The sequence below is a fragment of the Thamnophis sirtalis genome, unplaced genomic scaffold, assembly GCF_051295495.1.
Source record: "Thamnophis sirtalis isolate CommonGarterSnake01/CBP01778 unplaced genomic scaffold, rThaSir2_p1.2 scaffold_7, whole genome shotgun sequence".
Taxonomy (NCBI): domain Eukaryota; kingdom Metazoa; phylum Chordata; class Lepidosauria; order Squamata; family Natricidae; genus Thamnophis; species Thamnophis sirtalis.
The window spans coordinates 93,474,204-93,499,547 of record NW_028261387.1 but is presented as its reverse complement, the minus strand read 5'-3'; the positions used below and the strand labels follow the sequence as shown (position 1 = coordinate 93,499,547).

The window sequence follows — 25,344 nt, the reverse complement described above, 5'->3', positions numbered from 1 at the left end:
TTCCTCAGGCTGAGATGCAAGCAGGGAGCTCGGCGAATTGATGCTCTTAAATTGGGAATGGATCTGCCCACCACGGAAGTCCTCCTGTCTCCCTTCCAAGCCTCCTACGTCCCCATTTTTAAGCCGCTTATTCCCCTTCCCATGCGCCTTTGGCCCATTCTCCATTTCACCCACGTCCAAATGCCAGATTTCCTCCCTCTCGCTCCTCTTCCTCCGTCCTGGCAGAGAAACAGCCCATCAACTCCCTAGCCCAAAATTCAGGCAATTGCCTATGTTGGGACCCCCACTTCTGCCAGGCCGGAAATGCTTTAAATAAACCTGTCTCATTGCCTAATTCTTTGGCCTGCAGAGGTTGGGTTAATTGTTTTATTCTTCGAAACTCAGCCTCGGTTCCCCAGAACTGGCTAGAGATGTATGGGGGGGGGGGGTACTTACAAGCTGGGGGGTGCAAAGATTATAGCTTTTAATGGATCCCAGCAACAGGGGGTCTTTTTCCTGCCCCATCAATGATATTCTCCCTTCATTTCATCTTCCCTCTTCGTCTTTCTTCTCTTTTTAAAAATTTCAACCTCCCTATTCCGCCATCAGCCGATCCGTTTTCCTCTCTCTTTTCCCAGCACTCTCTTCTTCTCCTTCTTCTTCTTCGTCGTCTCCATCTTCTCATCCGAGGGATGGTCATGTAAGCCTGGAGCACTCCCCCCCCAAAGGACCAACGTCCACATTTCATTTCTGCTGAGTCTCGTCCGCTACGGTGGTTACCTCAATGGTCGTGTGCTCTTCGGTGGCCGAAGCGCCTTCCATCACACTGGACGGCAAAGCCAGGATGGTGCTGCCCCCGGGAGACAGCTGTGTCACGTTCTGGATGGCCGTGCCGAGCCCTGGCAGGGTGAGCAGCTGGAAAGGGCTCATCACTTTGACCACCGTACTGCTGTCCTGGATGGCCGCGGTGCTCAAGACGGTGAGGTTGGAGGCTTCGGGGTGGATTTCCACTGCGTTGGGGAAGGCAGAACCCGCCGACGTCAAGATGGTGTATCCGCCCAGCAGCGGGGAGGCGGGAGAGCCAGCCGACGTCACCTGGGCGGTGGCCTTTCCGAGTGCGGACGCCGGGAGGGCAGAGAGCACTTTGCCGATGGGCAGACCGGCCAGCTGGGTGATGGGCACGCCTGGAGCCAGGGCGATCTGAGCCGACTGAGTCAGGACTTGGGAGGTGATGGCCGGGGGTCCTGAAGTGGCCCGGGTCAGCCTGGGCCGTTTCAGAGGGGAGGGGATGGAGACAGGCGTCAAATTCATGAGCACGTTGTTGAGGTGCTGGGATTTGTGCTTCAGCTCCTTGGCTCTCTTGCGGTGCTCGTCACACTGCTGCTCCAGAGCTGGAGAGGGGAAAAGGCAAGCGGAAAGAAGACGATTAAGGCCACGGGTGGCAGGCAGGATGCTGGCCAAGTCAAAAGGCTACGCTAGGTTGGACATGGCCTCACCCGCCTTACACTGCACAGCATCTTTAACAGATTAACAGAGTCGGAAGGGACCTTGCGGGTCATTTAGTCCAACCCTCCGCCCAAGCAGGAGACCCTACACCATTTCTGACAGATGGCAGTCCAGTCTCTTCTTGAAAGCCTCCAGTGACGGACCTTCTGAAGGCAACTTCTGCTGCATTGGTTGACAGTTCCCACTGTCAGAAAATTTTCTCTTTAATTTCTCGGTTGAATCTTTCCTTGATCAGTTTCCATCCATTATTCCTGGTCTGGCCTTCGGGTGCTTTGGAAATGCATCTAAGAGAAGTGGTGTTACTACAGGTAGATCCTTGACTTACGACCTCAAGGGAATCCAACATTTCTGTTGCTTAGTGAGACAGTGAGGTGAATTTTGCCCCATTCTAGGACCTTCACTGCTAGAGTCATTAAGTGAATCGCTGCAGCAAGGCTCACTTAACAACTTGTCTTGCTTAGCAATGGAAATTTTGGGGCTCAGTTGAGGTTGTGAGTCGAGGACTATCTGTGTCTGGTTCCACCACAAAACCGCGTTCGACGAAAACGCGTAGCTGACGTCATCAACAGGGCGACAACAGCGCGAAGACAGAAGCACGCTCTAAACGCTAAACCTAAAATTAACCCCTAACCCTAACCCCCCCTAAACCTAATCCTAAACCTAACCCTAAATCTAACCCTTAACCTAACCCTAAACCTAACCCTAAACCTAATCCTAACCCTTAACCTAACCCTAAACCTAATCCTAACCCTTAACCTAACCCTAAACCTAACCCTAACCCTAACCCTTAACCTAACCCTAAACCTAACCCTAAACCTAACCCTTACCTTAAGTTGAATCGGCTTGCTTTCTAAGCGCTATTTAAAGCGCCCTTCTTTCTCCGCGCTCGCTGTTGTCGCCCTGTTGATGACGTCAGCGACGCGGTTTAATCGGGCGCGGCTTAGTCGAGCGCGGTTTTGTCGTGCCACGCTGTGTCTTACCAGGTGACAGAACAGAAGGAGAGAAATAGGACAAAGAGATGGTACCTGCTAGGTCTCGTGTGTATTGCTTTCTGGAACGGTCCATTTGGCATTTGTGGCTGGCCAAAACTTTCTTCACCAGGTCCAGCATGCCAAAATTCTGGACGGTGTTGTTCAGCAGGATGGCATCTAATGGAAACACAGGATGAAAAAAACAAAACATCCTAATGGCCGACAGAAGGCATTTGGTAAAGTTTCCCATCTCCCATATGTGGTAGCCGTTCCCGACTCTAGGGGGCGGTGCTCATCTCCATTTCAAAGCCAAAGTGCTGTCTGAAGACGTCTCCGTGGTCATGTGGCCGGTATGACTCAATGCCGAAGGCGCACGGAACGCTGTTCCCTTCCCACCAAAGGTGGTTCCTATTTTTCTACTTGCATTTTTTACCTGCTTGGTAAAAACTTGGTGCGTCTTACACTCCGAAAAATACAGTAGTAATACTATCATTTAAAATCTAATTTCTCCTTATTATATACAAATGTGTATTTTATTATTCCCCCTTTCTAGTTTCCATCCCTATTCTAACTTTGATTATGCCACTACTGTATTTAAACATATTCCTAAAATAATTTCTTTGCAAGGTGAAAGCATGGCGCTATCCGGGTCTCACCGTTCAGCTGCAAAGGGAGTTCCTGGATTCTTTGCTGCAGGCCCTTCATGGCTTCCATGAATTCCACACTGAATTCCTGCACCACTTCCTCCAACAGCCCGGCGTCTCTCAGGCCTCGCCAGAAGGTGAATGCGTCATCTGAAATTGAAAAGGAGCGATGTTTGGACAATCCAAAGGTGCTTTTCTTTCCCCCCAAGAGGCAACTGGAATTTCCTGGTTTTCCTTCACTTCGCTTTGCTTCTCGTCCAAAAGGTTCTTCTGTGATTCTGAATGGTGGGGGATGGAAGGATTTACAGGTAATGCTCGAGTTACGAATGAATCGGAGCATGCCAATTTCATTTGTAGGAGTGAATCATGTAACTTGAACGTAATCACTCCCTGCTTTCACCCACGTGTTCGCTAATCGACTGCGCTGATTATAATTAGTGCGCGAGGTATTTCAGGGTGGGGGAGGCTAGCGATGGAACAGGCCATCCAAGGCCTCCCTGACCCATTGGCATAGCTCGTGCTCCCCACCTCCCATCCTGCCACGCAGGACTCACTTACCTTGCAAAGATCTGTTTCCCCTCTGCCACGGTTTCTTTTGCCTCTGAGGGAGAAGCGAGCAGAATGATTTCGATCCCAGCATCTGGTCGTCTTGCAAATGCTTTTCATGCCAAGAGTGAGGTTTTTTATTTGGGTGTGTGTGTGTGTGATCTCGAGCTACTTCAGGCACTCATTCACTTTTGCAGAGAAGTCACCCGAGATCATGGCCCCCCAGAACCTTTCACTGTTTGTGTGAAAAGCATTTGCAAGCCGATAGGATGCTGGGAGCGAAACCGTCCTGCTCTCCTTTCTCTCAAAGGCAAAGAAACCCTGGCAGAGAGAAGACAGATCTTTGCAAGGTGAGTCCAGCATGGGGGATGGGAAGGGGGAAGCCGTTATAGGGAGTGGAGGGGGGGGGATAGGGTGAATATTGCAGCGCCTATGCAGTTGTTCGTAAGGGCGAATGACTGCCGTGGTGCTGCAACATTCATAATTTCAGGACTTTGTCATAAACACTTGGGGGGGGCAACGTTATCGTGTAACTTTGAATGGTCTCTAAGTGAACTGTCGTAACTTGAGGATTACCTGTTGCATATTCCTTGCAATCATCAGGACAGTGGTTAGCTCTTTTCTTTTGAAGATGGCAAAATCTCCATTCTGGACAGAGAGGCCACTGGCCTGAAAGGGGGGGTCAAAGAGGCCACCTGTATTAAAATTGGATAGCCCTCCCTCGATAGAGGAGGGATGCGACCTCACCTATCTCCTGTTTACGACACAGTCCTTTCAGCACTCCCACGAAGGTTCCACACCCAATTGCTCTATTCGGGTGACTCTGAGGGCCAAGATAAACCTCCAAGTGATCTCAAGGATCCTCAGAGAGATTACTAACGACCAGAGCACTGCAAGGAATAGAAATCCTTCCATCTTCCGCCATTCAGGCAGAACCGAAGAAGCTTCTTCGATGGGAAGTGAAACTTCTTCCAGAGAAAACAAAGACAGTCTAGGTGCCTCTTGAAAAAGCACCATTGGGACCACCGTGACCTGGATGACTGGCAATTTCCATCAAGACAGGTAGCTGAGGGAACCCAAATAGTTGCCTCCTCATTACACACCATAATCGTGTTCCAGAAATGGTACATTCCAGTCGTAAGACATGACAGTCATTAAGGGGTTCACTGTGTGACTACGTCCTTTTTGCCACCTTTTTTTACCACTTAACGTCAGTGTTACTAACTTAGCAACTGCAGTGCATCATTCACCAACTGGGGCAAGAAAGGTTGTAAAACGGGGCAAAATTCACTTAACACCTCTCTTGCTTAGAAATGGAAGATTTGGGTTCAATTGTGGTCTTGGCCAAGGACTAAGGTACCGGTATCTAATCTTTTGCCAATGTAATTAGTTTTTATATTCCTGTTTTTAACTCTATTGCAAACCACCCAGGGTTGCCTTAGGCAGGGAGATGGATGGCACATATGTTTAATAAACAAATAAAACATGGGTACATTCCCGGTGAGGCCTTGTTAGGAATATAATCTAACGGTTGGGTTGGCAATATATAAATCATATAGCAATGCTATACCTGTTTCTTTAAACCATACTGTAAAATGTGATCGGTTGCTGTTTCCTCAATCGGCCATAAGAGGGAGCCAGAACAACTGTTAGTTCTCTGTCTGTTTGTTAGATGCTGGGCTGATCTGATCTGAGTGTTTTGGAAGCTGGCTGTTAGAAAGTGCCGTGAGCTATTGTAAGTTTTGCAACTGCTAGCAAACTTTGAGTACCAGACTGATTATATGTTACTGGACTATGTTATTTGGATTATCCCTTAACTGAAAGACATTGATGACTGACTGTCTTATCCGTGTATGACTTGGACTGTTTGATACCTCTATTTCCACGAAAGTAAAAGCCTATTTAAACTGCAGTGTCTCTGTATGCTGGTGGGTGTGTTCTCCAACACAACTCTCACAACGCTTCGCTGAACGTACTCGCTCTCCCAACGGGGAGCTTACCTAACAGACCTGACTTTTAAGACAGGGTGGTGAGAGAGAGTGAGAGTAAAAGAATGGCAAGATGACATCACCTAAGCCACCGCTCTCCCCACACTCAAAACAATTTCCCAGTATCAGCATCTCTTCAGAGGAGTCTTTTTCCATCCCACTTAAACATGCCAAAAACTTGACCTCAACCCTTGCTGCAAGAGCTCTTCTATTGCTCTGTGGCCCTGCCTACAGCAGGATGACCACATCTGCTTTTCCCCTTCTTCAAAGCCTTTCAGGTTTTGCACTGAACATCCTGTGGGTGGGTCCAAGGGCAGACGCTACGAGCTTCACCTCCAATAGCCGTGGTCCACTCGGTGGTATCCTCGCAGGTTTCTATGGTGATGGTGGCGGGAGATCCATTGACTGCAATTGAAATCGAGCAACAATGATCATTTGACTTTTAACTCTCTTACTCTTGATTTAAAAAAAAAAAACCCAAACATTCTCAGTTTTCTTATACATTGGATGATACGGCCAGAGAAAAATCAGAAAGCCCCAATTCTCCATTAAACATTTCTAAAACCAGGACTAAATTGTTCAAAGATTTTGAGGCCATGTTTGTTTAATTAAGCCATGCAGATTTTGAAAATAATTTGGAAGAATCCCATTGGACCTCATGTGAAAGCAGTACCTTTCTGTTGTTATTTGAAGTAGGTGGTTTTTTTTTTAAGGCTTCCATATGATCCTGAAAAGTAAGACACTGCTTAGAAATCAAATTAGCTTTCACAAGTAAACTTACAGCTGTATGACCTCTCTTTAGAGGCTAATGTAAAAGAGTGGCATATGTTAAGCTGCCTTCATAAATATTAGCAAGAGGCTCTTCCTACATAGAAGGTCCAAAGCATTTTCTCCAAAGCATTTTCAGCGATTGCTCAGGTGTATTACTTCATGCACACCTGCAATGTTAAACTTGTGATTTATTACAAGGTGATTACAACACATCGTCCACCCCATGCTAGGCTGAAAATACTGACTGGTTCAAGGGTCTCCAATCTTAGCAACTTTAAGTTTTGTGGACTTCAACTCCCAGCTTTGCTGGCTGAGGAACTCTGTGAGTTGAAGTCCACAGGTTTTTAAGTTGCCAAGGTTGGAGACCCCTGGACTAGACGCAGGGAAATCTTGCTGCCTTTGAAACTTTCATCTGTCAGAAACTGTAAATAATTCAGACAGGAAACCTTAAAGGAAAATATGACGTATTTTGACATATTCCCGTATGACATATTTAGCCTATCATCAATGGCCGGATTTGGAAGACAGCAGGGAACTGTCAGGGAGCAAGATAAAGAGTAGCCAAAATTAAAGCTTACAGACAGAGAACAAAGCCTATTGAAGTTTCTTGTCTCACATGTATAATGAACCAAAAAAGCAGTTAACAGGCTCTGGAAAAACTAGCTGGAGCTCTCAAAAGACTCCTATTTCTCCTGTACCTATGAATTCACCTAAAGACACAGCATGTTTAAAATGCCCACAAAAACACGGCGGAGGAAGGAAACTGGTGAAGTCAAAGAGTATTTGAATGCAGCAGCTGCCAGAGCTTTAGAAGGGGTTGAAAAGTGTTTCTCAACCTTGAGGACTTAAAGATGTGTGGACTTCAATGCCCAGAATTCCCCATTCTGGGAATTCTGGGAGTTGAAGTCCTCACATCATCAAGTGGCAGAGCTTCTGGTTCAGACAGCAAGTCCTCCAAACTGCAACAGGCAGATAGACCTGGCAGCCATTTCTGGGTTTAATTGTTGAATATCTATAGACGTTTGAACCAGGGAGAAAAAGAACTCAGTAGGTTTTTTTTTTTAAAGGAATGGTGAACTCAAATAATTTAACAACTGGTTCGCCCAAGGTCAGGTTGGCTGTCCTAGGAGGTTAGGCCCAACCTGACCAGGGCCGAACCGGTTGTTAAATTACCACCCATCCCTGCTATCGAAGTGGGTCCTGACTGCTGTGATGCAATGGGAAAAAGGGCAATGAAGCGGCTGGCATGAGGGGAGGAGGAGGAACAGGGAGAAGAAAGAGGGAACGCAGTCTTCCCCTTTCCTCCTGCCAGCTGCTCCGTTGCCCATTTCACCACAGTGCAGCCCCCGGGATCCCCTTTGATAGTGGGGGTGGGTGGTAATTTAACAACCAGTTCGCCCCTCCTTCCACGACAGCCAGTTGTCCCTTGAACTGTTGCAAACTGGCTGAATCCCAGCACTGGGTGAACGGCTGGTGGGAATTAAAACTGCCCTTGCAGTGTTTCAACTGTGGTCTGTTCTTAGGTTTTGCTTCCCTACATACCGTCTGCAGAGGCTGGAGTAAGAGGTGTGTATTCTGCTGAGGTCTGACTGCTGAGAGAGACTCTGGCCCCGGTCAGATCGATTTTAGTGCTGCGGCAGGTATTCGAGCAAACTTTTGTGTGCTCGTAGAAATCCAGCTTCCCTGAATCCATGATTTTCCTAAAATGATAGAAGAGAAGAGTATTTGTAGATTTGTAGATCTGTAGGGCTCTTGGTTTTCTCTGAGCTTGGTAATTTTCTCATAGACGTTTCTTTACCCAACTACAGTGTGGTGCAGTGGCCTAGAGGTGGAGCTCTTGCCTCACAATCAGGAGGCTGTGAGTTTGAACCTAGGTAGAGGCAGGTATTTCTCTTTCTGGGCACAATGAGAATAGATCTGCTGAGCAAAACTCCGCATTGGCGACTGGTAGGGCATCCGGCCAGTAAACATTCTGCTAGCTCCATTCAGTTGCCCAGACTCCACCCCACAAGGGATTATGGGGTCGTTAAAGATGATGATGATTTCTTTACCCAACTAGGTAACATCATCGGGGCTAGAAGGGAATGGAGCATCAACAGTCGACCAACAAAGTAGGACTCTCTCGGGAACTTTGTAATCCCCAAAGCAAAAGTTTATTGGATACACCATTTCGGCACTGAAGAAATAAAACCAGCTCTGAAGTTTTCCTGCCCAATGCTGCATAGTTGAATATTGGTCTCCCCTCCGACCCACCCATAGTGGTCACACTGTCCAATCATGAATCGGTCTTTTGTTTTGAGAACAGTCCGTTTCTTTGCTGGACACCTGCAATAGTGACCTTGATGGGTTCTTGGCTCACGCAGTCTATTCTTTGATCGTCTGGATTCTTTCTCACCCGTCCCTCCCACTTTTTTGGCAAGTTGAATAGTGGCAAGTTTTCAAATGGTTCAGAAGCAGTTCAAACTTGACATGGAGTTTGCGATAAGTAGTGATTTACCTTAGCATGATCCCATTCATCCGGATTGCCCTCTTCCAGTCTTTCAGGGTGGACTTGCCAGCCAAATGCACAAATTCCTTAGGACTTATCAAATGATTGTCATACTGCAAGGGTGAGAAAGATAAGATGTAACATGAAGAGGGTAGGCAAGAAAGTAATGGCAGGCAGAGAGGGCCTTGGGAGACAGGGGGAAGAGCTGCAGAGTAGCTGCAATTGCCAGATAAGAGGCTGCTGAGCCCACAGGAGGAGTGAAGGAATGGCAACCATCTCAGAAGAGACTCTCCCTAGTTTCTTGGGTTGTAAAGGTGAGGGGGAAGAGGTGTACTTTCAGACCTATGAGGTTCTGTTCATGTAACTTTACAATAAAGTAGAATTAGTTCATCTGGATGTGCTTCCTGCCTGGACTATCTCAAAAGGATGGTCACGTATTGCGAGAGAGACCCGTTTCCTCCCTGTGTGCCTTCTACAGACTCTGCTGGAATAGCAAAAGCACTTAGACAGATATACCGCTCCACAGTGCTTCACAGCCCTCTCTAAGCGGCTTACAGAGTCAGCGTATTTGCCCCCAGCAATCTGAGTCCCCATTTGACCCACCTCGGGAGGACGGAAGGCTGAGTCAGTCTTGAGCCTGGTGAGATTTGAACTGCCAAACTGCAGCTAGCAGTCAGTTGAAGTAGCTTGCAGTACTGCACTCTAACCACTGCACCGCCTTCAACTGATAACATGCTAGTCAGTGGTGGGCTGCTGGGGGTTCGCAGGGGTTCGGGAGAACCTCTAGCTAAGATTCTGTGCAGTTCGGAGAACTCTCAAATTCCACTCCTGGCTGGCCCCGCCCACGCTGCCCCCACCCCTGCCAGGAGTCCCCATGCGGCCAGTTTTGGATGCAGGTAATTGCAGGGCTCGCGCAGAGGCTTGGGGAGGGTGAAAAATGGGCCTACCGGAAATTTGGGAAGGCCGGAAACAGGTTTGTTTCCAGCCTCCAGAGGGCCTCCGCAGCCTGGGGAGGCTGTTTTCCCCCTCCTGGAGGCTCAAGGGAAGCCTCCAGAGCCCGGGGAGGGCAAAAACAACCCCCTCCTGCTGTGGGGCAGCAGGCCTACTAGGCTACACCCACCCAGCAGCCGGGCAGAGAACCTCTTGCTAAAATTTTTGAAGCCCACCCCTGGCTACAGTCCCAATGTGGGAAGCATCTCTTATGGGACAGATTACGAAGATCATACTGGGAGACCAGAGTTAACAGAAAGGCTCGTGGCTGCATCACACAGACACAGGGAGAGTAGAGACTGAACAGGGAAAAGAGCGCTGCTTCTGATTGGCTCTACCCTAAACTCCCACCCCTGCCCTCCAGATCTGGCACTCAGTGTCTGATAAGACTGGGTGTTAGGAATATAATTCTAATGGTTGGGTTGGCAATAAACCATGTAACAATGGTGTAACTGGTTCTTTAAACCATACTGTAAAATGTGATTGGTTGCTGTTTTTCCTCAATCGGCCATAAGAGGGAGCCAGAACGACTGTTAGTTCTCTCTCTGTTCATTAGATGCTGGGCTGATCTGATCTGAGTGTTTTGGAAGCTGGCTGTTAGAAAGTGCCGTGAGCTATTGTAAGTTTTGCAACTGCTAGCAAACTTTGAGTACCAGACTGATTATATGTTACTGGACTATGTTATTTGGATTATCCCTTAATTGAAAGATGTTGATGACTGACTCTCTTATCCATGTATGACTTGGACTGTTTGATGGACTCTGATACCTCTATTTCCACGAAAGTAAAAAGCCTATTTAAATTGCAGTGTCTCTGTAAGCTGGTTTTCTCCCAACGGGGAGCTTACCTAACACTGGGGATGCCAGATCTGGTTCAGAATTTGAACTTCAGTCCACAAATAACTGAACAACAGAATTGGAGGGCACCTTGGAGGTCTTCTAGTCCAACCCCCTGCTCAAGCAGAAGATTCGACAACATTTCAGACAAGTGGTTGTCCAATCCAATGCTGGAGCAGCCACAATGTCTGAAGGTGGGAGTGCATGGAGACACACAGCCCTGTCTTGTTTTCCGTGAAGAACTCGAGGGGTGGACAAAAATGCCAGATCCAGTCTGAACCTCTGCCTGACTGTGTGATGAATCATCTCACCTGCACACACTTCACATTGATGCCCGGGCAAACAAACTTCCGCCATATGAGATTCGCTTTGCTGTCGCCACAGGTGATGGGATAAGCCACCTCAGCTTCCAGGCACTCCTCTCCTTCCGCCATCTTCACTTCAAGGTGAGGAATCAAAAATAATTTTTAATTAGAAAACGATTACACAGCCACGAACGACTAACGGGCAGCGATGCTTAAGTTTAAAGGCTGAAAAGGTGTTACCCATATTATCAAATCCTTCCTCCTGTCAGTGTTCCAAATATCATCCAGAATTAAATCAGAGTTCAAGGCATAGCTTTCATCAGAGTTCCAATTTAAACTGTGGAAACCCGAATCTGAAAGCTTCCTGGGTTCCCACCCAGTTGAAAGTTCAAAACCTTGCCCCCACACCCACAAGTCCATCACATAGTCCAATCTTCCACTGCCATGCTGGCATTTCCACCCATCTAGTTCCGGTCAGGTGCAGAGGTGCGGAGAGAAAAGATCACCTTGGGCTTCTAGAAAGGAATGTTCTATTTTGGCGACAACACATTCTACAATTCTACTCCTTACTATTCCCCCTCCCAATTACCCAACTAATGAAAGGAGCATAGTAAAGAAAGAGTGTGGCAGGCTAAAGATTCTAAAAGGAATAGGACTGCAGGCCTGACACCCCCATCTATGAAGTTCTGCCCATAGTAACAGGGGCTGTCACGCAAATAACGATACACCAGGCCCTCTCAAACCATGGTTTGTTAAAGAAGCTGGAATAGCTAGGTTTGGGTATTTCCCTAAATGAAAACCAAATAAAATGCAGCCTCAGTGCTGTCTCTCCATCGAATGACTTTGAGAATAGAGTGGGGAGGAGTTAAGTTTGTTAAGTTGCACGTTTTTGTCTTTTTACTTTACAGGTAGAAAGCAAGGCACACGGGAAACACGCAAACAAGTGGAACAAACAGCTCCAGCCATTTCTCAACATCCTGTTGTTGCATTTTAGAGCTGTTAGACAGGCTGGGGGAGTTCAAACGTGAGTTTAGTGGGTGTCTTTGAGCCCTTGTGGGGATAAAATCTGGGAAATATAGGTAGTCCTTGACTTACAACCACTTTTAGTGGTGATTTGTAGTTACATGGGCACTGAAAAAAGTGACTTATGACCGTTTTTCACATTTATGGCGGTTGCAGTGTCCAGGAGTCATGTGATCCTCTTGTGCGACCTTCTAACAAGTAAAGTCAATGGGGAATCCAGATTCGCTTAACAACCACGTGGTTCACTTAACAATTGTGGTAAAAAAAGGTCGTGCAATGGGGCAAAAACTCACTCAAGAGCTGCTTTGTTTAGCAACCTAATTTTTGGGCTCAAATGTGGTCATAAGTCGAGGATTAGCTGTACTGCTGTGCCTTGAGCTCTCTGAGAATGGATGGGCTATACGATGACAATAGAAATATAAGCAAGTAAGACTTGTGGTGATTCTTCCAAACTGAATCCTTTATTGTTTGACATCTACAGACAGAATCTTACCAAACTCTAGCTGACCTACATGAAGCATATACTTTGGGAGCTATTAGGAAGAAGCTGTCTTCACCCTCTTTCTCTCACACAAATTATTTGAACAGAAATGCACTCCTTCTGTCCAGGAAGGAAGGGAGGGAGGGAGGGAAAGGAAAGAGGAAGGAAGGAAGGAAGGGAGTGAGTGAGTAGAAAGAAAGAGAGATGGATGGAAGGAGTGATGGGAAGAAGAAAAGGAAGGAAAGGAGAGATGGGAGGAAGGAAGGATGGAGGGATGAAGGAGAAGAAAGAGGTGGGTGGGTAAATGGAGGGAAGGAAGAAGGAAAGGAAGGAGTGATGGGAGGAAGGAAGGGAAGAGAGGAGGAGAAAGGAAGGAAAGGCGGAATGATAGATGGAAGGAGTGATAGGAGGGAGGGATACAGGAAGAGAGGGGGAGGCATGCTAACGTCCATCTGAACTGAATTGTCTTACAGCTTTGAAGTGCCCAGCTCTTACTGCCCAGGGCTAATGTCCTGGGGTCTTCTCAACTAAAACCTTCCACCTCCTAGCTGGTCTGGAGGATGCTAACGACCTGATTCCCCACCCTTACCTAAAAGGGCTTCCTTCAGATGGGCAGAGGCGGTGAAAGCTGCGGCCGCAGCGGCAGCCGCATTTTCCGTCTCCAGGGTGTCTTCGTTGAGGTCACTGCTGGTCAGAGAGAGAGAGAGAGAGAGAGGGAGGAAGGGTCAAACGGTGAAGAAACAATGTCAGTGAAACGGCTCCTTTTATCCGTTTTCCTCTAGAAATTTGACTTGGCTTCTCCATGGCTTTCTTTTCGTAAAATAAATGATGTAGTGTAATATGTAATAAGAACTCTTAAGTTATAACTTATAAGAACTGCTAAGGACCAGGTGATTTTTTTACTACGCTCGTAATACGTAAAATCACAGAACTCAGAGAGAGTGTACAGGTAGTCTTTGACTTACAACAGTCCATTTAGCAACCGTTCAAAGTTACAATGGCACTGAAAAAAAGGGACCTATGAACGTTTTTCACACGAGCGTTGCAACATCCCCATGGCCACGTGATCAAAATCCAGCTGCTTGGCAAGCAGTTCATAGTTATGACGGTCATAGTGTCCCGTGGCCATGTGATCCCTTTTCTGATCGTGTCACAAGTAAAAGCCAATGGGGAAGCCAGACTCACTTAATAACCATGATTAATTACAAATGCAACGATTCACTTAACATCTGTGGCAAGAAAAGTCGTTAAGATGGGACAAACTCACCTTAACAAAATGTTTCACTTAGCAACAGAAATTCTGGGCTCAATTGTGGTCGTAACTCAAGGACTACCTGTCCTTCCTTTTTCACACAACTGTGTACGAGCACTCGCTTAATGACAAAGTTCAAAGTTACGATGGCGCTGAAAATAGTCATTTACAACCTATCGTATTTGTGATTGTTGCAGCAGCATTCCCACTGAACAAAATGCGAGGGCCTGACGCTTGACAGTGAGATGCAATAAGAAAAGTCGTCCAATCACTTAAATCCCTCTGTACTTCCTGAAGCGATACTGCAATACATTAAACCATGTTTCACCTAGTCTATACCTATATATGTACACTGGGTTTTTCTTGCCCGAGTGTAAAATCTTACTTTTATCTACGTTGAATTTCGTTTTCTTAAAATAGAGCCCAGCATTCAAGTCTGTCAAGATCTTTTTTGGATCTTTGGCATATCCTTTGGTGTTTCTTCCCGTTAAAAAGCAAAGAACTGTCTCCATTATCAAGGATACATAAACATCGATATGTAGGATACTCAAAGCCTCTGGCCTCTAAAAAAAAAAAAAGAGTGGATAGAGAGAAACAGGCAGCTGCGTCTTTTATCATCTGGCTGCCTAAAGACAAAACCTGCATAGAGGCACCATCCTCATCCCAGCGTCTGCCAAATGCAGATTACAGCACGATCGTCCCATACGCTAACTTGCTTTGCCTGCCAAAGCCATCATCCGCTTCATTGCCAGGATGATGTTTCAGGTTTATGACAAGGGCACAGCGGTGCACTCTGCCTGCAAACCAAGTCTCAGGAATATCCATTCTTGCTCGACTACTGGTCAAACAGGTCTCTTAACTTGGAAGAGGAAAGGCCTGGCACTTCCCAAAGATTTTAAGATGCTGCTAGTTCAGATTAAAGCAAAATGTTTCTTTTAGGCTTTCTGGCAGCGCATTGCGTAGGTACCAGGGGTGGGTTCCTGCCAGTTCTAGCCTCTTCTATAGAGTGGTTCCACAAATCTACAGTGGCGTTTAGAACCAGTTCCAGCTCCCTCCCCCTCCCGTCCTCACATCATCAAGATGAAGAGCGAGAGGAGGAATTCTGGGAGTTGAAGTCCACAAGTCTTAAAGCTGTCAAGTTTGAACACGCCTGAGGTTCTTTTTCTAAAGGGTTAGGGGTGCGAGGGTCTTGTAACTTGACAGCTTTAAGACCTGCGTGCTTCAAATGCCAGAGTTCCTGAGCCAAAATGACTGGAGGAGGAATTCTGGGAGTTGATGTCCACAAGTCTTAAAGCTGTCAAGTTTGAACATCCCTGGGTTTTTTTTTCTAAAGTGTTAGGGGTGCAAGGGTCTTGTAACTTGACAGATTTAAGACTTGCGTGCTTCAAATGCCAGAGTTTCTGAGCCAACATTTTGGTTGCTAAGCAAGAGCATTGTTAAGTGAGTTTCACCACATTTTACAAGTTGGCCACACCCACCCAGTCACATGACTGCCAAGCCACTCCCACTCGGTCACATGGCTGGCAAGCCACTCCCATCCGATCAGATAGCCAGCAAGCCACTCCTACAAAGCAGGCCACACCTACAGAAGAGGTTCTAAAAAAAAATTGAAACCCACCATTGGTAGCTACCATCGCAGAAATAAGACTTGGGGGTAATTGTAGTGTTTGGGATGCTTTATTAAGCGTGTACATTAAAGGCTGCCTGGAATCCACTTAGTGTGCCTGGCTGCTCATTTTTTTTCTGCATAGGGCAGGCTTGGATGAAGTCAGCTGCAATTTTCAGCTAGAGCCACAAACTTTGCAACTTCTTTTTGAAAGAGATTAAATTCCAAAGGGTGTTTTTTTGTCGCAGAAAAGGCTGTCATAGAAACAGCCCACACCACAAGGGGTTTAATAGAAGGATTAGGTGGGTTTCTCTGAGTAATGAGCCTCTCTGATTTCCCAAGCTGAAGAAGCTAACACTCTTTTTTAAAATAGAAAAACAGAAGTGTTGCAAACGTCTCCCGTGAAAGATGAGAAAGAAATAGATCCATCCAGATTTTCGGCTTCCACTTGACGGTTCTTCACACATCCCATATTTCTGGCACTAAAAGAATCAAATCCAGAGCTAATCTGTAGGGCTTAGCAATAGACAAGATTGGCTTCCTGTGAATAACTGGTGTCTTTGTTTGAAAACTTTTATTCTGATTTTCCAATTCTGTAAATTAAAACTCATGTAAGGCATCAGGGATCTTAAGTTTTCGAATCTTTGCTGAAAATCGTAACAGGCAAGCTTTATAAATCCCGATGGGGCTAGTCATTAAGGCCCCCAGGTTAGAAAGTGGGAGATGGAGTTTTTAGTCGTGCCTTGGTGTGGGCTGTTTCTACGACAAAATTTTCTGCCAGGAAGTCAAACTCGGAGAAGAAAATGCTGACGAAACCGCTTCACTCCCTAAAACAGTTTTTATCCATCACTGAGGAAAATTGTTGCCAATCCAAATCTTGAGAAGTTACATTGAAGGAATTGAAGCAACAAATATACAGGTAATCCTCGACTTACGACCACAATTGAACCCCAAATCTACGTTGTTAAGTGGAACATTTTGTCAAGTGAATCTTGTCCCATTTTATGAACTTTCTTGCCTCAGTTGTTAAATGGATCACTGCGGTTGATAGTCTGTAGACATTCTGTCATCCAAATCAGGTGCTTTTTCAGAGGCAACTGGACTTTCTTCTTCTTTTCTTTGAAGACGTTTCGCTCCTCATCTAAGAAGCTTCTTCCACTCTGACTGGATGGTGGGGAAGGGAAGGATTTATACTCCTTGCAGGCAGCTGCTCATTTGCATCCTTTTTGGAGAGCCGTTGAGGCCACTTGTGTCCTCAGGGTCACCTGAGTGGTGCAAATGCTTCCTGTAGTCTGCAGTTTTTTCCCTCTGGAAATCCATTCCTACTCCCACATCATTCCAAGGGTGTTCAAGGCAGGACTAGAACTCACCATCTCCTGGTGATTGGCTCAAAGTCACCCAACCAGTTTTCATGCCTAAGTCAGGACTAGAACTCACCGTCTCCTGGTGACTGGTACAAAGTCAGTCGTTGGTTTCATGAATAAGGTGGGACTAGAACTCCCCGCCTCTTGGTTGACTGGCCAAAAGTCTCCCAGCCACTTTCATGCCTAAGTCGGGACTAGAACTCACCGTCTCCTGGTTTACTGGTCCAAAGTCAGTCCGTTGGTTTCATGAATAAGGTGGGACTAGAACTCCCCGCCTCTTGGTTGACTGGCCAAAAGTCTCCCAGCCGCTTTCATGCCTAAGTCAGGACTAGAACTCACTGTCTCCTGGTGACTGGTACAAAGTCAGTCCATTGGTTTCATGAATAAGGTGGGACTAGAACTCTCCGCCTCTTGGTTGACTGGCCAAAAGTCTCCCAGCCGCTTTCATGCCTAAGTCAGGACTAGAACTCACTGTCTCCTGGTGACTGGTACAAAGTCAGTCCATTGGTTTCATGAATAAGGTGGGACTAGAACTCTCCGCCTCTTGGTTGACTGGCCAAAAGTCTCCCAGCCGCTTTCATGCCTAAGGCGGGACTAGAACTCACAGTCTCCCAGCCTGATGTCTTTACTACTACCCCAAACTGGATCTCAACAACGAAGGAGGGGGGGATGTTAAATGATGATTCGCCCCAGGTATCAAATATTCTAGGTACACCACTGGAGTAGCTCCAGTTGTGAATCTATCCATCCTACCAGCTAAAGACTTCAACTTTTGACTCACCCATGCTGGGACAGGTTGGTGGTAACTAGGACGGTCTTCACTTCCTCCACACCGCTGCCATCCACCACGTTATCCGGAGTGGTTACCACGACAACCTCCTCCATATGCATGCTCATATCTTGTGTCGTCATCATTAAGGAACCTTTACCCTGTAAGAAGGAGAAAAGAGTGAAGGAGGTGCTACTCCACTCATCGACTCTGAAGGCATTTCACACGTTTTTAATCAGGATCCAAAATATCCTGCACGGTAGTACAGGTAGTCCTCAACTTACAACCAACAATCGATCCCCAACAGTGAAACGTTTGTTAAGTGATTTTTTTGCCCCGTTTTACGATCTTTTGTGCCACAGTTGTTAAGCGAATCACTGTCGTTAGTAAAATGGTTGTTAAGTGAATCTGGCTTCCCCATTGACTTTGCTGGTCGGAAGGTCGTAAAAGCAGATCTCTTGATCCTGGGACACTGCGACCGTCATAAATGTGGGTCAGTTGCCAAGCATCTGAGTTTTGATCACCTGACCATGGGGATGCTGCAATGGTCGTAAGCGTGAAAAACGGCCCTAAGTCACTTTTTTCCAACGCCGTTAACTTGGAATGGTCACTAAATGAATTGTTGTAAGTTGAGGACTACCTGTATGTGGACTATTGTTTGGTGCTCACAGCTATGTGCCTGCAGTTTTAGCTGATGAATTTTTGCAGTCTGAAAATCTGGCTTTTATGTCTTTGCGTGCTACTTTTTCACAGCTATTTCGGGTTAATTAAAGAAATCAGCACTAATACAGGAAACCAAATCAGGAAAATTAGCTAAATATTTAAAAAAACCACTAGACCTGATCAGTGGGGTGAACCGATTCTTCAGAGAATCGTTATGCAGGCATAGAACATCCCAGCAAACGCATGTGCCGGAGGAAATGGTTTCTCTTCCAAGGTCTGCAGGCTTCTCAGCTATCGGCCACTTCATTTCCTTACAGTCTTATTTGAGAATCCTTCACAGGCAATTTCACAGGAAAAAGACAGCAAGTCCATTTACACATTTTACTAAGCCGTAAGAACATTGGCATGACTGGACTTCACTGCAATGTGTTAAACCCAGCCCCAAGGCACGCGAGGAATATTCCTGCAGCACTAAGACAAGCAAGCATCTAATCACCCTCTTTCCCTGATAATAAGCCCTAGCGTGTTTTTACACGTGTGCCTAATATAAGCCCTAGAGTCAGGAATGACTACTACGTATGTGCAAAGGGACCCTTTACCCTTTTAATATAAGCCTTATCCCCAAAATAAGCACTACTTAAGCATCTGCACAGCTGGCCACCCGCCATTCCGTCTGGTGCTCAGGGTGCTGCTGGCATGAAGTGTGGTGAGACGGTGTGTGGGTGGGCAGCTGCCCCATGTGCCCCGCACTGATGTAATTCAAGGCCCCGCAGGCAGGCCATCCATGCCCCAAATGTCTCGTGACAGAAGCACCAGCAACCATGTGCAGCAGGAGCTCCTGTGGCCGCCAGCCCACTTCTTCTGCTCGCTCACGGCTGTGACGGAGGAGACCGAGCGATGCGCTGGGTAAGGCGGTGCAGGGCGTGTAGGGCAGCTCCACCTCCCGATTCATGGTGGCAGCACTGGGGCACCGCATGGCCTCCTGCCAGGTTGCGAGCAAGCTGTCTATGGGGGAAATATAAGACACCCTCCAAAAATAAGCCCTAGTGCTTATTTCGGAGCCCAAAAGAAAATAAGACCTGGTCTTATTTTTGGGGAAACACGGATAGGAAAAATAGTGATTTCCAGAAGCCCAACAAAACGTTTGCAACATAAACTGACCATAAGCGTGAAAAAGGGTCATAAATCACTTCTTTCTGTGGTGTTGCAATTTTGAACGGTTACTAAATGAACTGTTGTAAATCAAGGACTACTTGTACATATTGCATGGCTTCATTCTTGTCCCCCTTTGCTTCCCTTCCAAAGTTTATTCCCTTAAAAGGACACCCTATTGATGTCTTTATACTCAAGTTTACAAATGCAGGGTTTCGTATTATTTAATATTTAATAATAATAATAATAATTAAATCATGCAGGCTTGAGTATTTCAAAGTTAAGCAGCTACTGCTTAGACCAGTGTTTCTCAACCTTGGCGACTTTAAGTCCTGTGGACTTCAACTCCCAGAATTTCCCAGCTGTGCTGGCTGGGGGATTCTGGGAGTTGAAGTCCACAGGACCTAAAGTCGCCAAGGTTGAGAAACACTGGCTTAGACAAAAGCTATTATAAGACTGCTGGACTGACTGATAATTTCATTTGCAACATTTATCTTATTATCCCATTTGTTCCTTCTTCCTGTTCCAGTTCGTATCCTGAAAAAATGTTGACCTCTAATGTTTTTTTTAAAATGGGTACAACAAAACACAATTATTACTCTTGTCTCATATTCAACAGCAAAAGCCACTTAGGGGAACACAATCCCATCCCTGAAGGTATCAGGAACGGTGTTATAGGAATGCAGAACACCATTTGTGTTTTAAAAGTTACGTAAGATTTTTTAAAAGAATATACAAGAATGCAGCTAAGTTCTTATGAGCATCCTTGCCTTCAACTGCCCAAACGTTCTGATAAGTCTTCTGGCCTTTTGGAAGAGTCTGAAAACCTGGATCTGCCAATGCACATGGGGCTTCCAGAGAAACACACAACCAAGAAAAGGGCATATTTGTACCTCATGGTTGAACTATGGGGTAGATTATAATAGAATATAGAATAACAGTTGGAAGGGACCTTGGAGGTCTTCTAGTACAACCCCCTGCATAGGCAAAAAACCCTACACCACTTCAGACAACATCTTCTTAAAGACTTCCAGTGTTGGGACATTCACAACTTCTGGAGGCAATTCTGATCAATTGTTCTGTCAGGAAATTTCTCCTCAGTTTTAAGTTGCTTCTCTTCTTGATTAGTTTCCACCCATTTTGCTTCTTGTCCTGCCTTCAGGTGCCTTGGAGAAGAGTTTGACTCCCTCTTCTTTGTGGCAACCCCTGAGATATTGGAAAACTGCTATCATGTCTCCCCTGGTCCTTCTTTTCATTAAACTAGATGCTTTGATGGTCTTTGATGCTCTGTGCTTAGTGCTGTTATGATGAACCTATGGCACACACGCCTGAAGTGGCATGCGAAGCCATGTCACCCGGTATGCACTGTGTCGGCCGCTCCTCTTATGTGTTTCTGGCGTGCATATGCACATGACAATCAGCTGGCTTTGGTGCTTGCAGCGGTGCTGGAAACTGGAAGAGCTGGTCTTCCAGTTTCTGGTGTGAGTATGTGCGCTGGCCAGCTGATCGCTGCTCACGCATGTCGACCAGAAACCAGAAGACTAGCTGGAAGTTTATTATTCTATTGCACGCATTCCCCCTGGGCAGCTCCTCTTCGGGGTCGCTTCCCAGATGAGCATGTGTGCGTGCACTCCCTTTTCGGCACTTGATGCCAAAAATGACAGAAGGGGGTCAGAATATCAACCACTGCAAGAAAGTTTGGAAACTGGGGCATAACTCATTTTACAACACCTTGCTCAGCAATGGAAATTCTGCTCGCAAGTGTGCTCGTTGTTAAGGCCTACTTTTGAACGCCCCAGTTGATCTTATTTTCAAAACCGTGGGATGAACCTATTCCCAAGTAGAAGCATAAACCTTGCAGAACTCAACAGAATATATATGTCACTTATAAAGCCCTTCATGGTATTGGACCTGGGTACTTGAGAGACCGCCTGCTGCCGATTACCTCCACTAGACCGATTAGATCCCACAGATTAGGCCTCCTCCGAATTCCATCCGCCGGCCAGTGTCGACTGGTGACTACTCGGAGGAGAGCCTTCTCTGTGGCTGCTCCGACCCTCTGGAACGAACTCCCCATGGAGATTCGAACCCTCACCACCCTCCAGGCCTTCCGCAAAGCCCTTAAAACCTGGCTGTTCTGACAGGCCTGGGGCTAAAGAGCTGCTGCCCCCGTTTCGAATGGTATGACTGTTGTGTATTTTTAAATTATGTATTGTTATGTTTCGTTTTTTATTTTTTGTCCCTTCCCTGATTTGATTTGTTAGCCGCCCTGAGTCCCCTCCGGGGAAAAGGGCAGCATATAAATATAATAAAATGAAATGAAATATATATGTATGTTGTATTTGTGCTGATAAATAAAGGGAGACTAGTATAGATCTATTTCAAGCTATTTAGCTCTCATCAGCTAGCCATACCCTTACTGGGATTAGAACCTGTGCTGTATTGCATCTTAGTGCAATCCCAGTAAGGGTATGGCTAGCTGATGAGAGCTAAATAGCTTGAAATAGATCTATACTAGTCTCCCTTTATTTATTTATCAGCACAAATACAACACAAATGTAACAAAGGCAACAGTAAAAATATTGGGTTTCTGTCTGGATGGTCTCTTGTGACGAGCCGATAGACAGAGAATGGAAGCAGTAAACTTCCTCCCATATTGGGCATACCAGGGGTTGTGACTTTAAATACATACATACATACATACATACATACATACATACATACACATATAAAATCTGAACATAAACGCAATTAAATTCTGCTATCTTTCTGCTGCTTTTTGCAATCTCAGATTGCAAAATGCTGAACATTCTGGAAATTGCTTCTGAATCCACCACGCACAACACAGAAGGGGAACGCAATCTTGAAATAGGCAGGGGGTAAATACAGGCATACGGGATCCAGATCCCAGGAGGATAAATTCAGGAATTTGGGGAGTCTGAAGGCTCACAGTAGTGGTAACCGTTTAAAAAAAAGGGAGAAAATCTTGTTTACTACCGTTTCTTCGCTGAATCTAGTCCCAGCTTTGATTGTCAAATTGATGCTTCCATGGCTGTTTTTTTACGGGGGCGGGAGGAGACCCTTCCAAGCTGCCTCAAACTGTGATATGGGCAGTACAGGTAGTCCTCGACTTAAGACCACAATTGAGCCCAGCATTTACGTCGCTAAGTGAGAGATTTGTCAAGTGAGTTTTGCCCCATTTTATTACTTTTCTTGCTACATCTGTTAAATTAATAACACCGCTGTAAACTGAATCTAGCTTCCCCATGGACTTTGCTGGTCAGGTCGCCAAAGATGATGCAATAATCCAGGGTCACTGCAACCGTCGTAAATATGAACCAGCCGTCGAGCATCCAAATGTAAACCACTTGACCGTGGGGATGCCTCAATGGTCCCAAGTGTGAAAAACGGTCATCAGACACTTTTTTCAGTGCCGTTGTGACTTTGAAATGGTATTCAAATTTGATAAGTTCATAAAGTGCCTGTGTCTACTCTCACCTTGATAATTTATAATATATTATCCCAAATTTATAATCTAGGCTGCATTACTATTCGTCTTCTCATCGTTCCTATCACCCATCTCCTCCTACTTATGACTGCAGGACTGTAACTGTTGCTTGTATTATGATTTATACTGATATTGTTTCCTGATTGTTTATTTTTACCCTATGACTATCATTGTACCTTGAGATTCTTGACAAATGTATCTTGTCTTTATATGTACATTGAGAGCTTATGCACCAAAGACAAATTCCTTGCGTGTCCAATCACACTTGGCCAATAAACTTCTATTTTATTCCATTTTTCATTCCATTATTCTATTCTATCCTATCCTTTCCTATTCTATTATTCTGTTGTGTTCTATTCCTTCTTTGTATTCTATTCTATTTTATTCTATAATAATCTAGATTTTTTGGGGGGGGATGCACAGTATATAAATTTCATAAAGCACCTGAAAAAAATTAAATTTAAGTGCTTTCTCTTCTCTTCAGCTTATAGATCTCAACTATCCATCCGCCACTCTGAGGGTGAGGGAAATTGGATAGAGTCCCCCATCCTCCCATCCTGCATGGGCTTTGTAGTCCTCCCCGCCAGAAAAGCCCCGCTTGGTGTCAGGATCCAAGCCAGAAAACCCACACAAAAAAAGGAGACTTTGGGGTTTTTTTTTTAGTTAAGGGAAGTAGCGGCTCTTCCAAGCTCGGGTCCCGTCCCATCCCTTCCACCACACGGGAGCCCGCCAGACGTCAACCGGGCACTCCCATCATTCCCAGCCGCGCCGCCGCCGGGCTGTAGGACGGGGGCAGAGTCAGACGCCGTCCCGGGGTGTGTGTGTGTCCCAAGACTCCAACGCCCATCCGCCACGGCCAGCGCGGGAAGAGGCGAGCGGCGGGTGTCCCAAGCCACCTCTGAGGCGGCGCGCGTGAGGGGACGGTGGAAATTGGCGTTGAGGAGAGCGGGGCGGCCGCGCGCGCACGCGCACGCGCCCTCCCGCCCTCCGCTCGGCTGAGGGCAAAAGGGACCGCGGGGCGAAGGGGGGGGGAGAGAGAGAGGAGGCGCGCCCTCCTCTGTGAGGCCAGGGAGGGGCTGAGGCGCCAGCGAGCGCGAGCGCGGGGGGGGGGGCGCGTGAGCGGGGGAGACGGCCGAGCGCGGCGCTCCGTCGTCGTCGTCGCCGTCCGTCCGCCCCGCCGTCGTTGCCGTAACGTCCTGACGCTCCGCAGGGATCCGCTGACAGGCCGGCCGGCCGGCCGTCTGGCGTCACCCGGGGACGGGGTTTTCGGGAGCAGTCCGCTTACCTCAGCCGCGGCGGCCCCGAGCTTCAGGTTCCAGCGCCGGCGGGGAAGGAAGGAAGGAAGGAAGGCGGGAGGCGAGGGAGGGGAGAGGAAGAAGAAGCCGCAGCGGCTGCCTCAGCGCCCTGTGTGTGTGTGAGTGTGTGTGAGGGAGAAGCTGCGGCGCGTGCGGCCTGTGCTCGCTGCTGCGCAGGCGCACTGCGCCCCTGCTGCTTTCTCCCTGCTGCGGCGCCGGGGCTGAGGCGAGGGAGGGAAGGAGGGCTCCCACCCGCCGCCGGGGCTTTTATTGGGGGAGAGCTGCCCGTTGCCTCCCTTCAGAACCACCACCGACACTCCACAGCGCATGCGCGGGGCGCTGAGAGGCTCCACGGCTCCCCACCCCCCTCTTTTCCCCCCGCCGCGCGCGCGCTCCTCTGAGGGAAAACAGCCGTGGGGGCTCCCCACCCCCCACAACGACTTCGGACTCCAACTCCCATCATCCCCATACGCCGGGCTAGGCCGGCGCTAATGCCATCGTTAAAAAAAAAAGAAAGAAGAAAGCTCAAAGGGCCTCTATATACAATGGGGTTAGGGGTTTGGTTGGGAACGTGGAGAGGGGACCACGAGGAGATGACACGGCTGTGAACTTCCCTGTGGAGGTATGTGGGGGGGAGAACATTCTGGTAGGAGGGTAAGGAGGAAAGTGACATGACATGAAAGTGAGGTGGATATATATATAGTAGGTAGTCCTCGACTTAAGACCACAATTGAGCCCAACACTTCTGTTGTTAAGTGAGACGTTAGTTAAGCGAGCCTTGCCCCATTTTACAACCTGTCTTGCCACAGTTGTTAAGGGAATCACTGCGGTTACTAACCTGCTGTTAAGTGATTTCGCTTGTCAGAAGGTCACAAAAGAGGATCATATCACCCTTGGACACTGCAACCGTCATAAATATGAACTGGTGGCTGGGCATCTGAATTTTGGTCATGTGATCATGGGGATGCTACAAAGGTTGAAACTGAAAAATCACTGGGTGATTTTTTTTCCAGTGCCATTGTAACTTTGAACGATCAATAAATGAATGTTGTAAGTTGAGGGCTACCTGTTTTTGTCAAGTTGAAATCCAACTCTTTTGTTAGTAGAAAACCATCCTTGGTTTAATGCAGATTATACCCACATATAGGAAAACTCCTGCGAGTCTCGTGGATTGCAAGGCGATCCAACCGATTGCAAGGCGATCCAA

At 46.9% G+C, this 25,344-nt stretch overlaps 1 protein-coding gene across 3 annotated transcripts; it reads right to left on the bottom strand.

Annotated features, from left to right (window-relative positions):
* Nucleotides 1-389: 389 nt before the first annotated feature.
* On the bottom strand, nucleotides 390-24,370 carry GMEB2 (glucocorticoid modulatory element binding protein 2). 3 transcript variants are annotated; one of them, XM_087720630.1, is made up of 10 exons: nucleotides 24,128-24,370; nucleotides 17,532-17,680; nucleotides 13,118-13,215; nucleotides 11,031-11,158; nucleotides 8,903-9,006; nucleotides 7,948-8,105; nucleotides 5,968-6,039; nucleotides 3,113-3,250; nucleotides 2,511-2,633; nucleotides 390-1,370 (listed from the first exon to the last, which is right to left on the bottom strand). In XM_087720630.1, exons 2-10 carry the CDS (start codon nucleotides 17,663-17,665, stop codon nucleotides 724-726), a joined length of 1,602 nt encoding a protein of 533 aa, XP_087576756.1. In that variant the 5' UTR covers nucleotides 17,666-17,680; nucleotides 24,128-24,370; the 3' UTR covers nucleotides 390-723. The 3 variants fall into 3 exon arrangements, with proteins under 3 accessions (XP_087576756.1, XP_087576757.1, XP_087576758.1); XM_087720631.1 differs by having other exon boundaries at nucleotides 13,118-13,212; XM_087720632.1 differs by lacking the exons at nucleotides 17,532-17,680; nucleotides 24,128-24,370 and having other exon boundaries at nucleotides 11,031-11,153; nucleotides 13,118-13,212.
* Between the last annotated feature and the right edge of the window lie 974 nt (nucleotides 24,371-25,344).